At 43.1% G+C, this 16,740-nt stretch overlaps 1 protein-coding gene and 1 long non-coding RNA gene across 3 annotated transcripts; one reads left to right on the plus strand and one right to left on the minus strand.

The window, feature by feature from the left end:
* The first annotated feature begins 226 nt into the window (after nucleotides 1-226).
* LOC110439610 (uncharacterized) lies at nucleotides 227-10,049 on the plus strand. 2 transcript variants are annotated; one of them, XM_087249191.2, is made up of 3 exons: nucleotides 227-266; nucleotides 554-735; nucleotides 8,079-10,049. In XM_087249191.2, the coding sequence occupies exons 2-3, from the start codon at nucleotides 651-653 to the stop codon at nucleotides 8,984-8,986; spliced, it is 993 nt and encodes a 330-aa protein (XP_087105317.2). In that variant the 5' UTR covers nucleotides 227-266; nucleotides 554-650; the 3' UTR covers nucleotides 8,987-10,049. The 2 variants fall into 2 exon arrangements, with proteins under 2 accessions (XP_087105317.2, XP_087105316.2); XM_087249190.2 differs by having other exon boundaries at nucleotides 577-735.
* Nucleotides 2,792-4,022, minus strand: LOC148680262 (uncharacterized). The gene is made up of 3 exons (XR_015942513.1): nucleotides 3,766-4,022; nucleotides 3,179-3,683; nucleotides 2,792-3,071 (listed from the first exon to the last, which is right to left on the minus strand). It is a non-coding gene; the product is annotated as an uncharacterized LOC148680262 (long non-coding RNA).
* Nucleotides 10,050-16,740: the final 6,691 nt, after the last annotated feature.

Raw genomic sequence — 16,740 nt, forward strand, 5'->3', positions numbered from 1 at the left:
AATGTGTTGTAGACATGCAAGTCATCATGAACAGGATTAAAAAATATTCTTAAAATTGTCTTAAAATGTTTAGATTAAAGGTTTGTGAGAGAGAGCGCGAGAAATAGTGTAAAGTAAAAAACATGGGAGAAATCAATAAGTCATTACTGCAACAGTAAATGGAAAAAAGCTAAACAAAAAGCTTTTTAAAAAGACTTTTAATTTGTGCGCGGCGTTTGACGTCATCAGGCGGCGCTGCTTCAGCGTTGTGATTCAACTGGAGAAAGGTTTGTGCTTTAAAACGTTTACAGATATAAACGGATTTAAAATGCTAAAGTTTTAGGTTTTTTATACGGTGCTAAATTATGTTCCTGCTGTTGGACATATTATTTTAACCCTTTATACAATCTAGTACTATTTTATTCTCAGTATTTACAGGCTATTGACAGAAAAGTGTGTAATAAGTGTTTTAATGAGACCTTTTACCTAATTTATTTTTGGTAATTACTCATATAAAGAAACTGTTGAAGCAAGTGTTGGAGTTATTTTGTTTCTGTTCTTTTTTTTTAAACAGAACATTTTTATTGTTTTGTTCAGTTTAAGCAGGATAAAGTGTCCAAACGCAGAGAAAAACTCCTGCTGAAGCGACTGATCTCCACACTGTTATAAAGATGGCGTTTATTAAAGAGGAGAGTGAAGATGTGAAGATTGAAGAAGCATTCACAGTCAAACAGGAAGATCTGCAGGAACAAACAGGTTGGTTTTCATTCTCAAAGACCAACTCAGTCATTTGATCATCATTCAGATATATTTTAATTATAAGAATACTAAATTAAATCCATCTTGCAGCCCTGAGTGTGCTGCCTAGTTCTCCTAACATAAGCACTCTTTAAAAGACAGTAATGAGTTTCTTTCTTGTTACTTGTCCCCAGGTCTTTTGTCATCATTTTATGTAGTATTAGTCTTCTACCTTCTTAATTAGTAGTTATTGCTTTTCTTGTACCCCCACTGTTTGTAAAGAGTTCTTGAGCACTGGCACTAAAATATATAAAAAACATTAAATTAAAAAGTATTCTCATAGAAGATATCTGCTATTACAGTGATAGTGTTGGCTTAGTACTTTTCATTGTTACTAGTTCTCACAGATAGTATCCGAGTTAGAATTACATCATTATTATAATAACTAATTACCAGGGTTAGTGTATAAACAAGGATTTCCGCGAGTTAAAAAATGTTGTAAATTCCAAAATCTAAATTTTAGGCTTTAAAATGTCTTAAATTTACTGAAATATTGTGTTGTAGGTCTTGAATCTTTTTTTTTAAACAAATCTTCATTTTCCTTTGTTCATGTTTTTCGACTTAATCTGGCCAAAACCCAAACAATCACCAACAATCCATCTCAATAAAACTTTTCAACTTAATTCAAAAAGGTCATTTTAACTCTATTCATCATAATGGTTTCATTATTTTCCTTACAATAACATTTGTTTAAACGTGCTCCATGTATTTACTGCTGAGGACATCGACCTGGACATATTGTTGTGCATAGATTTAGTTTATTATAGTTTTTAAAACGTTTAAAATATTTGTTCATTTTTTATTATTTTTTCAAAGTTTATGTTGGAAAAAAGTGTATGGATACAAGTAAAGCTTGCTTGTTTTTACACAATATTTAAAATATTTTGCTAAGAAATTTCTAAAATATTTAAATTTTTTAATATTAGTTTATTATTAAATGTATTAAATTATAATGTTTTTTTGATAGGACAAATACAAATATTTTCATCTGGGCCATTTGAAAAATTCCTTAGCCTTTAGCCCTTCACAAGTCTAAAATTTCATTCATAAAGGTTTTAAAATTGTCTTTAAAAGTCTTAAAAATAACTTGGTGACACCTGTAGAAACCCTGGTTTAAAGTATGTCAGAAAATGTCATTGCCCCTAATTTTAAACATGCAGAATGAAATGGACACTAAAGTGAATAATTATTATAAAACATTGTACAGTATTATAAACTATACGATGTTGTTGTGGGACGAAGTGAGTAAAAAACTAATTATAGAGGAACAATAACGTTTAGCATTGCTCTGACTACAACTGACCAACAAACTAGTCTAAAAATGACTTTTGCTGATTAAAAAATGGATTACAGCATGCTGATAATATGCAAACATTTGAGTGTAAAGTTCATCAAAATATTGACCATATTCTTTGTGTACCTGCAGACATTGAAATCTTTTAGCTTGAGACTTAAAGAAGATTTAAAGAATTCATTTTTAGATCCTAAAAACAGTGTTATGCTGCTAAGGCATTGGGACAATAACTGTTTTCAAGGTATAAAACCTCCAAAATGTTCTGCTAATTCATTTCTACTGTATATGTAGGGTTTTTATGTTTTAAGTTTTTCAGGACAACAGTATCTCTAGCAGAAAATATCCATAGATGCCGTTTTAAATCGTAAAGAAATCTGTGTTTCTGAAACTAATGAAGACAGCAGAAGTCAATGATTAATCAGAATAATCTTGCCTGACATGTTTACTGCTCCAAAATACTTTAAAAGGTTCTCAAATAAAAATTTGAGTTCAAAAGGGAATTTTTTGGTTTGTTTTGGTTTTTTACCTCGACATTTAAAATATTTGTGGCGCGCAGGGGGATAATGCTTTTTGTTGGTCGCAAGACCAATACAATAACCGGCACACTAAAGCCAAATTAACACAAACTATTGCAATTAGAGCTCTACTATGCCACCCAGTACATTACCTGGGACATAAAATACAGGTTTGTACCTCTGGCAAAGACAATGAGACATGGATATAGAAGAATAGGGTTTCTTTAATTACAATTCAATTATTTTTGGAACACAAATATTAAAAAGACAGGCACATGAACTCTTTTTAAAGAGGCACTAGAGGAGGCAATTACAAAAAAAAAAAATCCTCATCCAACCCGAGGCTTACCACAGTCGGGCAGGCTAGGCACTGGGCCAAAAATGACCCACAGATTCACACGTGCACACTTTTAGATTCAAAACACCACACAGTGAACTTCAATGCACACAAGTGGGCAAAAGACCGTACTAGACACTCCCAGCTACTAGGGAAAGAAGAAAAACCACAATTAGAAAAATGGCAAAACATTAAGGATATACAACAAACACATATATTAAATGGGCTCACAGAGGCATCAAAATGGGAGACTACCTGAGAGCGGCTACCAGCCACTCAGGGGGGCACGGAGGTGACAGACTCCTGCTAATCAAACAGTGTAAAGCACAAGGTCGCAATGTTAGAACAGGACAAAGCTTCACAAATGCAGCGATTGTAGCAAAGCAAAGCAGTCCTTGAGACCACACACTTATTTTACGTTTCCTATTTTTGTAAAAATGCAAAAGAAACAAAGATCAAAGAGGACAAATATGCAAAAAAGCAAAACACTGATACAAAAGCAGCAAAACAAAAATAAAAGAAACAACTCAAAAACACAAATAGAACAAAAAACTAGAAACATAACAACTGAAAACAAAACAAAACAGCAGCATCCAGCATATCAAGAGCAGCAGACGCTCAAGCCGCAGTGCAATCTATGATAAAACAGAGCACAATCAATCGACATACCTTCCAAATACAGTGTATTACAGGGGTTTCACATACCACTACACAAGATGCCAGTCATCCCTCCGGTAGAGCAAGGTGTCCGTACTAATAACTAATTAAAAGATATAAAAATTAGTTTCTATTTCTAGTTGATCGATATGCACAAACTGTATGAGCGGTAGCGCTCTACTTACCGACCAGGAAGACAGCAGTCACGGGAGCGCAGAAATGTCAACAAACATCACGAGGGAAAGTTCAGCAACATGAAACTCAATTTCATAAAGCTCACGATGCCCCACAGCAGCCACTCTACAGTGCAACAACAGCCGAACAGACACCAGCCTTCCAGAGCAAAAAACTAAATTAAAACCAAAACACACTTTAAAACAAGAGCGAAAAGGGCTTAAACAGCTGCTACATACTAGACGCACAGCAGCGACACACCCACCACAGCGAGTCAGCTGTACGATGACGCAACTTCCACTATTCTCAGATGGGCTTTTATACACCTCTTAACAACGCCCAGTTAGTAATGGGCGTACACAAATGCTTAATGCATAACATTTGCTACATATATATTTATATATATATATATATATATATATACATATATATATATATATATATATATATATATATATATATTTATATATATATATATATATATATATATATATATATATATATATATAATTTTTTTTTTTAGAGCAGTAATCACAATACTGTGAAACCGTGAAAATTTTATTTAAGGTTATCATACCGTCAGAATCTTATACTGGCCCATGCCTAATGCTGCTTGATGTTGCAAGGTCATATTTTCAAATTTTATTATTTTTCTTTGTATGTATAGTCATGAACACACTTGTTTGTAGAGCAAATAGCTGTTTATTATTCCTGGTTATTGCTCCAATAGGCAACTGAAGTTCTAAAACAATAGCATATGAGATCAGGGGCCTGTTTCAGTAAGGTGGTTCAACCAACTCGGAGTTTAAACTTTAACTCAGAGTTGTTTTACCAAGAGATTAAAAACTCAAGAGTTTTCGGTTTCAGTATAGCTGATCTGAGTTGGGTCAATCAACTTTGAGTAGACCAGCTCAGAGTTAAGCGCTCGAACCATGAATATAAAAATGCAATATCAATGGCGCGCAGATATTACGAGTGACCATGGCAACATCTGAAAAAAGACATCAGCATTTCTTTCTCCAGCTGAACTTGATGTGGTCATGCAAAATTATAGCAAATATGACCATATATTTTATATTTACATTTAGTCATTTAGCCGGCGCTTTTATCCAAAGCGACTTACAAATGAGGACAAGAAAGCAATTTACACAACTATAAGAGCAACAATGAATAAGTGCTGTAGGCAAGTTTCAGGTGTGTAAAGTCTAAGAAGGAAAGCATTAGTAATATATAATATACTATATATACACATACACATGGGCGTAAATCCCAAGGGGAAGGGGGGACATGTCCCTTCCCATTCGAGGGTTGCCACCACCAACCCCAATCCCCCCACCCCCTCCCAAAAAAAATTTAATATTAAAAATAAAAACTGTCAATTGTGAAAAATGTATGTATATGTAGCTAAAATAATTGTCTAAGTAGAAAGAAAACCGCATTTATCATTTAAAATGCATTTAGGAACAGTTGAGTTCCCCCTCCCCTTCCTTAGATTGGTTCGGTCCACTCCGTGCTTTCACTCATCTCACCTACTCACACACACGCACACATGTCAGGTGTGTGTCTGCGGCTGAGTTACTGTTGACTTTAAGTAAGTAAGGAGGGGGTTTTTAACCCACCTTAAAGCGATTCTCCTCAATGTAGTTAATACAGACTCTTTCATAAATTAGTTGCCGCAAAAAAAAGCTGATTAAGGATGTAACTGTCCATGAAACTGCTGAATTAGCGATTAAAATGACTTATCTACTTAGCGTTTGCTTGTTGCTTGTATTGGATAAAATGACAGAGAAAATGGACATTTTTTTTTGTGCAGCTAAACGCAAAGTACAAAAACTTCACATATTAAGCAATTTGGCTTTAAGAATGAGTGCTTATGAAAATACTAATGTCAAAATATTAATCACAGGCAAAAGAAGAAAGAAATGATTGACGAACAGGCAGGGCAGGGTCAGTCAGATGTACAGTGTCAGGTAAGGGTGTTGTGCTTTATTGAAGGGATAATGACAATTCTTTTGGGGGGTGAAAATGTTTTTTGTTAATGTTTTCTGAGTTGTGGCTGTTAAGCAGATTTCACAGGCTCACTGATTTACAATATGATTGGGTTATTTTAACATTTTAAAATTAGTTATTATGAGTATGGGAAATGTCTTTTCCTGCATTTATTTTGCTTCAGGAGTCATGCTATTGATTGTAAACAACACAACAAACAATGCAATAAATAGTTATGAAGAAAATTAGCTGTCATTGAACCTGAGAAAAACTTAAGACAATAATCATAACGATAAAGTCTCCATGCTATAATAATAATTATAATTAAACCATTTTTAACTGCAGGGACATATCTTTATTAGTAAAATTCGGCTTTATTATTTGTGTCTCCTTCAAAAAAATGCTCGCAAGAAATTTTATATTTATTGCCCCCCCCATGTTCCCATGTGTATGTGTGTGTGTGTGTATATATATATATATATATATATATATATATATATATATATATATATATATATATATATATATATATTTTTTTTTTTTTTTTTTAATTTATTTGAAATTTTTTGTAGTTAGTGGAGGAGTCAGAGAGGGAGTTGCATTTAGTAAGGAAAGTGGAGACTAAATAGTTGAGTTTTTAGTCACTTTTTGAAGACAGCGAGTGACTCTGCCGTTCTGGTGCAGTTGGGGAGTTCATTCCACCAACTGGGCAGATTGAGCGCGAGCGTTCGGGAAAGCGTTTTCTTCCCTCTTTGGGATGGAACCACGAGGCAACGTTCATTCACAGAACGCAAGTTCCTCGAGGGCACATAGATCTGCAGAAGTGAGAGCAGATAAGATGGGGCGAAGCCAGAAATCGCTTTGTAAGCAAACATCAGTGCTTTGAATTTGATGCGAGCAGCAACTGGCAGCCAGTGCAAACGGATGAGTAGCGGAGTGACATGTGCTCTTTTAGGTTCATAAAAAACCACTCGTGCTGCTGCGTTCTGAAGCATCTGAAAAGGTTTTATAAAGTTAGCTGGAAGCCCCGCTAGTAGAGAGTTGCTATAGTCCAGTCTGGAAAGAACAAGAGCTTGAACTAGGACTTGAGCTGCATGTTCAGATAGGAAGGGTCGGATCTTTCTGATGTTGTAGAGTGCGAATCTGCACGATCGAGCAGTTCTAAACTTCTCTAGGTCAGAGAAGTTTAGTTGGTCATCAATCGATACTCCAAGGCTTTTCACCATTTTGGATGCATTAATGGTTGCCCCATCCATCTGGATTGAAAAGTTGTGATGTGGAGTCGGGTTGGCAGAAACTTCATGCATTTCTGTTTTCGTAAGGTTCAGATGAAGATGATGATCTTTCATCCAGTGTGAAATGTCTGACAGGCAGGCTGAAATACGAGCCAGAACCGAGGGATCATCAGGGTGAAAAGAGAGGTATAGCTGGGTATCATCAGCATAGCAGTGGTAGGAGAATCTATGTTTCTGGATGACTGATCCCAAAGATGTCATGTAGATGGAGAAGAGAAGTGGTCCAAGAACAGAGCCTTGTGGTACCCCAGTGTTTAGATGCTGTAGGTTGGACACCTCTCCTCCCCAAGACACCCTGAATGACCTGTTAGAGGTAAGATCTGAACCACTGAATAACTATGCCTGCAACACCTAGTGACTCAAGCGTAGATAGCAGGATCGGGTGGTTTACAGTGTCAAAAGCAGCTGACAAATCCAGCAAGATGAGGACTGATTACCATGGTAACTGACTCTGAGTTAAAGTTACCTCTCTTTAGAGTCTGCTTTAGCCAGTCTGAGATCCTCCATGACCGAGAGCAGGGCAGTCTCAGTTGAGTGGCCTTTCTTAAAGCCAGATTGCTTGTTGTCATGAGGTTGTTTTGAGTAAGAAAGTCTAGGATTTGATTGAACACGACTTTTTCCAGAATTTTAACCATGAATGGAAGCAGGGAAACTTGATAAGTTTTAAAAAGCAACACAGCTGCATCAGGAAACAAAAACAGTTAGCGTGGGAAAACATAGCTGCTTAAGTTAATGCGTAATTATACATTTAAAGCAGGGGTCCCCAATCCTGGTCCTAGAGGGCTGGTGTCACTGCAGGGTTTATCTCCATCTTGCCTCAACACACCTGTCTGGATGTTTTAAGTATACCTCGTAAGACCTTGATTAGCTTGTTCAGCTGTGTTTGATTAGGGTTGGAGCTAAAATCTGTAGGACACCGGCCCTCCAGGAACAAGTTTGGTGACCACTGGGTTAGGTCATTTTAATTTTTGGGTGAAACATCAATTTCATGCTTGTTGCTTTGAGCCTTCATACTAAAGTTCACTTTTCTTTTTTTTCAGACCTGATGGTGCTGAAAGAAGAAACTCATCAATGGAATAAAATGGAAGAGCAACACCAAGAAATAACGACTGATGAAAAACCCACACTGACTAAAAAGACTTCATGCAGAAGACCTCAGAAATCCAAATCTAAGTGTAATTTCAGCAGTAAACAGTGTAGAAAGAGTTTCAGTCAAAAGCCAAACTTTGATGTTTACATGAGAGTTCACACTAGGGAGAAACCTTACACTTGCGAACAGTGTGGAAAGAGTTTTGGTCATAAACAAAGCTTCAAAACCCACAAGAGAATTCACACTGGAGAGAAGCCGTACACATGCCAACAGTGTGAACAAAGCTTCTATCATGCAGGAAACTTTGCAGTGCACAAAAGAATTCACACTGGAGAGAGGCCCTACACATGCCAACAGTGTGGAAAGAGTTTTAAGCAAAGTGGCAACCTTAAAGACCACATTAGAACTCACAATGGAGGAAAAATATTTACTTGCACACAGTGTGGGAAAAGTTTGGCTCGAAAACAAGACCTTTACATCCACATGAGGATTCACACTGGAGAGAAACCTTACACATGCACAGAGTGTGGTAAAAGTTTCCCATATAAAAGCACACTCAAACACCACATGATAAGTCACAGCGGAGAGAAACCGTTTGCATGTTCTCAGTGTGGAAAGAGCTTCACAACCAAAGCTAGTCTCATGAACCACATAGATGGTCACACTGGAACCATAATGTTCACATGTGATCAGTGTGGAAAGAGTCTCACACGCAAAGACGCTATAAAGCAACACATGAAGACTCACTCAGGAGAGAATCGTTTTATATGCGGTGAATGTGGAAAGACCTTAACAAGTAAAAGAAACCTCAACACTCACATGAAGCTTCACAATGGAGAGCAGAGTCCTCAAAAATGAGGCCTTTTCCACAGAAACGCGGGTATATCCAAAACGGCAGCTTTTTCATGTAGTCTGGCTGTTCATTCAAGTGAAGTTTATTTATAAACTACTTTTGAGAGGATCACATGCTTATTATTGTTCACGACTGGTCTAGCATTAGCTAACACGATTCACAAATCAGATGATTCCTGACTCCCTATAAATAACAAGAGATTCTTACCTCTGTTTTCTTCGTCTTGAGAATTTTCCCCACTCCCCCTCCTTTCTAGATTGGGCAACATTGTGGCCCTGTCGTTAGCACTGTTGCTTAAATGCAAGAATGCCACAGGTTAAAGTCCCCACTGAAACAGTTGACATTTGTGTGGAGTTTTGCTCAGCGTGTGGGTTTCTCCCGGGTTCTCCCCACAATCCCAAAACACACGACCTAGGTAAACTGAACATTCTAAATTGGCACCACAGTCGAGCTCTTAGAAGCCATATATCTCCCTTTAGCCATCCCTATATCTGTTATTAGAACAGAAACAAGTCGGGGAAGTTCATCGAGATCTTCCTGAGTTCAAACTCCCCTCTCGCCCTGTTTACAGAAGGGAGCCCAGGGCTCGAGGATCCAAAGAGCTTAGAGCTCTCTCGCGGAACAAGTGTGAACTCTTGAATACATATCAAGTTACTGAAAATTAAACCCTTTGAACACCTTAGGATTTAAACTCAATTATTGAAAAGGGGTGAAGATTTTGACAGCTGTTTTATAGTTCAGAGGTCAGATCAGATTGTAGTGTAGATCTGAGTTGCTGCCGCACTGCAAGAATGCAAAATAACTCTATATGTTGATAGATTGTGTTGCTTGTTTCATATGCAAACAAGTATCTGCATCTGAAAAGGTGTGAACCAAATGACCTACAGGAACTCAAGAGTTGTGACCCAACCAAAGCAGTTGGGTATTCTCCGGAGGGTTACATCCTTTGTTATTAAGTAGCCTCTCAAAGACAGTATTTTGGGTCAAGTTACTTTAAGACGGACGAGTTAACATCACTGCTGAGGAACTGCACTATTCATTGTCTTCAATAAAGTCTTCTCCATGAAAGAACTTTGGTCAGCTTACTTATTTGATGTATTAGAGTCATCTATACATTGGTGAGTCACCCAAGAATTGTTTAGCCAAATACAGCAAAATCTGACAATGTTTTTAAACTTGAACCGATAACCATATTTATGCACATTGCACACCTTAATCAAATGGTCTGCACTGAAAAGAAAATTAGAAGAATAGTGAGGAAGAATGTTTGGGGAGATGCAGGGAACACTGTCCTACACCTCTAGGTTGTGTTTTTGATCATTCACATTGTTTGTCACTCGCATGAACAAACAGCCATTTGCCTCCAATTTTAGGCTTTTGTCTGCAATTTCATAAGACTTGCTGGTGAATGAAAGTCCGGCTAAACTTGTGTGGTGTGAACCTGCCATAAGGCAATAACATTGACTGACTGATGCAGACTCCCTGTAGCCCTGTTCAGACTACACAATGCCATTTGTCAGTTACGACAGATCCGAATTGGTTCAGATTATGACATTTTGACTTGATAAACTCTTGATGTGTTGTGGGTAATAACTGAGGACTTTGGTTTCAAAACACTACACATTTATTTTGATTGACTAATCTGAGAAAAGAAACAAGTTTTCTTAATGAAGACAATTCAACTTTCTGTAGACAACTAGTTGCCTTTAAAGATATGTTCATGTGAAAACTCCCACATTACTACAAATAAATCGGTGTATGGGAAACCCAGTGTCACTATTTTGAATGAGAAAATGAGTAATTTGTTAGCTTACATGCCAATTCCAGTACTCAACAGACTATTGAAGCACTTCAGTTATCTGTTGATTCAAATTATTATTTATATGCATTACATATTGTACTGCTCATGTGCACTGATAGATTATATTGTCTGCTGTCTGTAAAAAAAAAAAAAAAAAAAAAAAAAAATATATATATATATATATATATATATATATATATAATTATTTAAATAAAAAAGTTTTGAAACCTAATATGAGTTTATTAATCTCAAAGTCACACTTTAAAAGAAACTCTATACCACCAACATTTTCAAACATAAGATTTGGGATTATGTACTATATCTCATTTTTATGTTTTTATTTTTCTTTATGGGCCTGGCCCACCCAATCAGAAGCTTGGCCCACCCTGGTCCCACATCAGATAACAATTTTTTGCAATGCGTTTCATAAATGAGAAAGCAGCCTACAATGTGATTGTGAGCTTTAAAAATATGTTTTGGCAAGCAAGGCTAGTTTACAATCTTGATTAAAGTATTCCGATTTAATTATTTTAAACCATTCAATCTGCATTAAGCCTGGGTTATACTTCTGCGTCAAGTGACCGGCACAACTCACGGCGCAGGCAACGCGCGCAGCTGTGCATTTTTACTTGTGCACGCTGTCTCTGTTGGTCTGCATTAACACTTCCGAAACGCTAGTGGGCAGTGAGGTGTAAATGTTCCTCTGTGTTGAGTTTCTTCGCTTCTGTTTTGCTATTCTGAACAATTCCTGGATGTACAAGTGACTCAAACTTGCTCATTTTGTGGCAGGAACCGGCGGACGTGCAACAACTTTAACCATGAGGTAAACACAGAACAAAACTTTCCATCCGGAGCTCCTTCACGGGACTCCACACTTATAAACAATCGCTCGCGCCATTCGCGCGGCTCTCTGTCCCGCCCAGACTCGTCTGCACTAGCAAGCTGACCAATCACAGAGCTTGCGCTACGCGTTGTTGCGATGTGTAGTTACAGTTTTTGAAAGGTGCACGTCAGTGACGGCGACGGCCACGGCGAAGGGCTATGCATCAGCGCCGTAGCCTACGCCGGTGTTTGACGCAGAAGTATAAACAGCCTTTAGATGAAAGAGAACGTTCAAGGTTACTAAAGTAACCCTTCGTTCCCCGAGAAGGGGAACGGAAACACTATAAGTGGATTTGATGTTCTAAATCCACGTATGGGAGATTCGGTTCAGAAGCTACTCGTCTGAAAGAGTATTGAACGGGCCAATGAAGCAATGAATTGGCAGCGTAAGCCTGCGCAGGTGTGCTGCATCGCCAATTAACTGAGAATATAAACAAACCTGGCGCCAGCAGACGCTATCCTTTTTAAGCTGAAGAGACTTTTAACAGCTAAGGGACAGTCATTATGGCGACGGAGTATAGTGCTTCCGTTCCCCTCCTCGGGGAATGAAGGGTTACTTTAGTAACCTCGAACGTTCCCCTTTAGGGGAAACTCCAGCACTATAAGTGGATTTGATGTTCTAAATCCACGTATGGGAGCCCATTGAAAGCGGCATAATGACTGCACCTTACCAACACCCACCATGAGAGGGCAGTCAGGCAAGCGTGACGCACCCAAATCATGGGAGGCGCGGTCCTCCAACGTGCCCTTGGCCCTAACTTATCCCCACTTCAAAGAAGCTTTACGGAATAGGTATATTTTTTGGGAGTCGCTAGCGTCTAGATAATTCTAGGAATATACGACAGTACGTTGGGAAACGTGCCATCCCAGTGGGGAGGACGCTGCGGAGACCATCCGCACCCAATAGGGAGACAAATGGAATTACATATGGACTAACCCTGAAAAGGGGGAGTGCGCATAAGAAGGTGGTTAGCGGATAGGGAAAGCACGGGTCCACCCAGGGGGGGGGGGGGGACTTGACCGTGGCGGAAAAGCATATGGGGATCACCAGCAGGGATCGGCCATAGCAGGCACCTGTACCCAAAAACGCGGGCTGACCAGCGGGCAGACCTAACGTAGTGGGCCAGCGAGTGACTCCTCCGCTGAGTCAGTGCTGGGGGCCTCGGAGGAATCTGCAGGGCTCACCGAATGGGGAACTTTACTGACAGACAGGAGGGTGCACATCTCTCTGTGTTAGGGAAAAAAGGCACCGCAAGCGTGCTACAATACCCACGAGTTGTTTCCTCAATCACCAAAGGTCTCTAACACCCTTGAGGAAACCGGCTCCACTCGCAGATTATAAAACCTTGCAAATGTGTTGGGTGTCGCCCAGCCCGCAGCTCTACAAATGTCTGTTAAAGAAGCACCGCGCGCACACGCCAAAGAGGATGCAACGCTCCGAGTGGAGTGCGCACACACTCCCGGGGGGCGCGGCTGACCTCACATGAAATGGCCTCCACAATCCAGTGGGATAAACGTTGTTTAGACATGGCACTTCCCTGCTGCCGTCCGCCATAACAGACAAAGAGCTGCTCAAAAGATCTAAAGTTCTGAATACGGTCCACATAAATGCGCAGAGCGCGAACTGGACAAAGTAAGGACAGGGCTGGGTCTGCCTCCTCCGGGGGCAGCGCTTGCAGGGTTACTACCTGATCTCTAAAGGGAGTGGTAGGAACTTTGGGCACATAACCCGGGCGGGGTCTCAGTATAACAGGAGAAAATTCCGGCCCGAATTCCAGGCACGAGTCACTAACCGAAAATGCCTCCAGGTCCCCGACCCTCTTAATAGAGGCCAACGCGACCAGCAGAGCTGTCTTCAGGGATAGAAATCTTAAAGATACTGTATCGAGTGGCTTGAAGGGATCAAATCGCAGGCTCGTGAGAACGAGGGCGAGATCCCAAGAGGGCGTGAGAGGGGGGCAAGTTGGATTAATTCGCCTAGCGCCTCTGAGGAACCGGATGATGAGGTTATGCTTTCCCACGGTGCCGCCAGCCACCGCATCATGGTGAGCAGAGATGGCGGCAACGTAAACCTTAAGAGTGGAGGGCGACAGCCTACTGTCCAGCTTCTCTTGAAGGAAAGAGAGCACAACACTGATCTGGCAAGATCGGGGGTCTTCTCTGCGAGAGACACACCACTCAGTAAATAGACTCCACTTCAGGGCATAGGCGCGCCTCGTAGAGGGGGCTCTAGCCTGAGTGATGGTATCAACCACTGCGGGCGGCAGGTTACCTAAGTCTTCCTCGCGTCTATGGACCACACGTGGAGGTTCCAGAGATCAGGACGAGGGTGCCAGACGGTGCCTTGTCCCTGAGAAAGTAGGTCCTCTCTCAAAGGGATCTGCCATGGGAGGGCCGTCGCGAGGAGGGAGAGCTCTGATATCCAGGTCCGGTTGGGCCAGAGGGGCGCAACTAACAGAACCTGTTCCTCGTCCTCCCTGACCTTGCACATTAACTGCGCGATCAGGCTCACTGGGGGAAATGCATACTTGCGTATGCCCCGAGGCCAGCTGTGGGCCAGTGCATCCATGCCGAGAGAGCCCTCGGTCAGGGAGTAAAACAACTGGCAATGAGCGTTCTCGGGGGAAGCAAACAGATCGATCTGGGCCTCCCCGAATCGCGCCCAAATCAGCTGGACAGACTCGGGGTGGAGACTCCATTCTCCAGAGTGAATCTGCTGCCGTGAGAGCACATCGGCTGCACGGTTGAGCATACCTGGGATGTGAATGGCGCGCAGCGACTTCAGCCGCGGGTGACTCCAGAGGAGCAGACGGCGGGCAAGCTGAGACATGCGGCGAGAGCGCATACCCCCCATGCGGTTGATATACACCGCCGCCGCCGTACTGTCCGTCCTGACCAGCACGTGTTGCTGCTCCAGCACCGGAGAAAAACGGCAGAGAGCAAGGAACACTGCCAACAGCTCTAGGCGATTGATATGCCAATGCAGCTGGGCACCTACCCACAGGCCCGCAGCTGCATGCCCGCGACACACGGCTCCTCAGCCTGTGCTGGAAGCATCTGTCGAAACAACAACATGACTGGACGCCTGTCCCAGAGGCACACCGACCTGCAGGAAACAGGGGTCGTTCCAGGGGCTGAGGGTGCGGCGACACAGCGCAGTAACAGAGACTCGGTGTGTGCCCGCATGCCATGCGCGTCTCGGAACTCGATCTTGAAGCCAGTGCTGAAGTGGTCTCATATGGAGCAATCCGAGTGGCGTGACAGCCGCAGCGGAAGCCATATGCCCCAGGAGCCTCTGAAAATATTTCAGTGGGACCACTAACTTGCTGTCGAGCTCCCTCAGACAGTTCAGCAGCAGGCGAGCGCGCTCTCCGGAGAGGCGCGCTACCATGGTGACCGAGTCCAGCTCCATCCCGAGAAAAGAGATCCTCTGCACCGGGGCGAGTTTGCTCTTTTCCCAGTTGACCTGCAACCCCAATAGGCGGAGATGCCGGAGCACCTCGTCTCAGTCAATTGCTCCCGAGAGTGGGCTAAAATCAGCCAGTCGTCGAGATAATTGAGTATGCGGATGCCCGCAAGCCGCAGAGGCGCTAGGGCACCCTCCGCGAGTTTGGTGAAGACCTGCGGAGACAGAGAGAACCCGAAGGGGAGGACCTTGTACTGCCATGCTCGACCTTCGAACGCAAACCGCAGAAACTGACGGTGGCGTGGAAGAATGGAGACATGAAAATACGCGTCCTTTAGGTCTATGGCTGCAAACCAATCCTGAGGACGAACGCATCGGAGGATGCGCCTCTGTGTAAGCATTCTGAACAACAGCTTGTGAAGGCAGCGATTCAAAACGCGCAGATCTAGGATTGGCCGTGACCCACCGCTCTTTTTGGGTACGATGAAGTACGGGCTGTAAAACCCGCTCTCCATCTCGGCTGGAGGTACCGGCTCGATTGCACCCTTCGCCAGGAGGGCAGCAATCTCCTCTCGCAAGACAGGGGCGGACAGGGGATTGACCCTGGTGAAATACACGCCCGTGAACCTGGGAGGCCGTTTGGAGAACTGTAGTTCGTAGCCGAGTCTGATCGTGCGTATGAGCCAAGGCGAGGGGCTGGTCCGCGCTAACCAGGCAGGCAGAGCCCTCGCTAATGACGTCATCGCAGCAGTCGTTGACATACCTGCGGAGGGGCAGCGCGGAGCGGGTGTGCTGATCCGGGGAGTGCGAGGGTCCCGCAGAAGAGCTGGAGGAGAGCGATTCGCTCTGGCTCCGCACCCTGACTCCTGAGAGGGCGCTTGGGGGCTGGGAGAAAGGAGACCGTCCCCCCAGCGCCCGAGAGCCGCTGGCGGAGCATGCAAACCCTGCGAGCTGAGAGGCAGCGTGTCCCAGACTGGCAGGGCTTGAGCTGTCACATCCGGGGAAGGGAGAAAATGCTCTTTGATCGAAACTTTGGTGGCACTGAAAAGTACCGTTGGAATATGGGCCCCGCCCTCCAGCGGGGAAAGAGCAAATCTCCTCTTCTCCGGATGGCCTGTCTCAGGGACGCTTCGCGGTCCGTTTACCGGACTTAGCTCCGCCCTGGGCAGGAGGGGCTACCGGCTTTCGGCGTGCTCGACGTGGGGCATCGGCCGTTGGCAGGCGCCCTCGGCGAGGAGCAGCGGAGGTGAATGTCTCGGCCGGGGATGGAGCGGACTTACGGCCCCGCCGATAGATGACATTGCCCATCGCATCCGACTGCTCCTTTACCGCCTTGAACTCCTGGGTGAATTCACCGACGGTGTCGCCGAACAGGCCAGCCTGGGATATGGTCGCGTCAAGAAAGCGAACTTTGTCAACATCGCGCATATCTGCCAGGGTTTGCCAGAGGTGGCGTTCCTGGACCACAAGTGTGGACATCGTCTTCCCCAGTGCGCACGCGGCGGACTTAGTGGTCCGGAGAGCATAGTCGGTCGCCGTGCGCAGCTCGTGTAACAAGCCTGGGTTAGACCCACCCTCGTGCAGCTCAGCCAGCGCCTGCGCTTGGTAGCGCTGGTAGGTGGCCATCGCGTGCAAGGCGGAAGCTGCCTGGCCCGCAGCCTTGTAAGCTC

This window comes from Danio rerio, chromosome 4 (genome assembly GCF_052040795.2).
Source record: "Danio rerio strain M-AB ecotype USA chromosome 4, GRCz13ab, whole genome shotgun sequence".
Taxonomy (NCBI): domain Eukaryota; kingdom Metazoa; phylum Chordata; class Actinopteri; order Cypriniformes; family Danionidae; genus Danio; species Danio rerio.

What these genes read in the sequence shown, in the direction of transcription:
- LOC110439610 (XM_087249191.2), top strand. Translation starts at nt 651, where the DNA reads ATGGCGTTTATTAAAGAGGAGAGTGAAGATGTGAAGATTGAAGAAGCA. An exon ending in AGATCTGCAGGAACAAACAG is followed by an intron (nt 736 to 8,078) that starts GTTGGTTTTCAT and finishes CTTTTTTTTCAG; the next exon opens with ACCTGATGGTGCTGAAAGAA.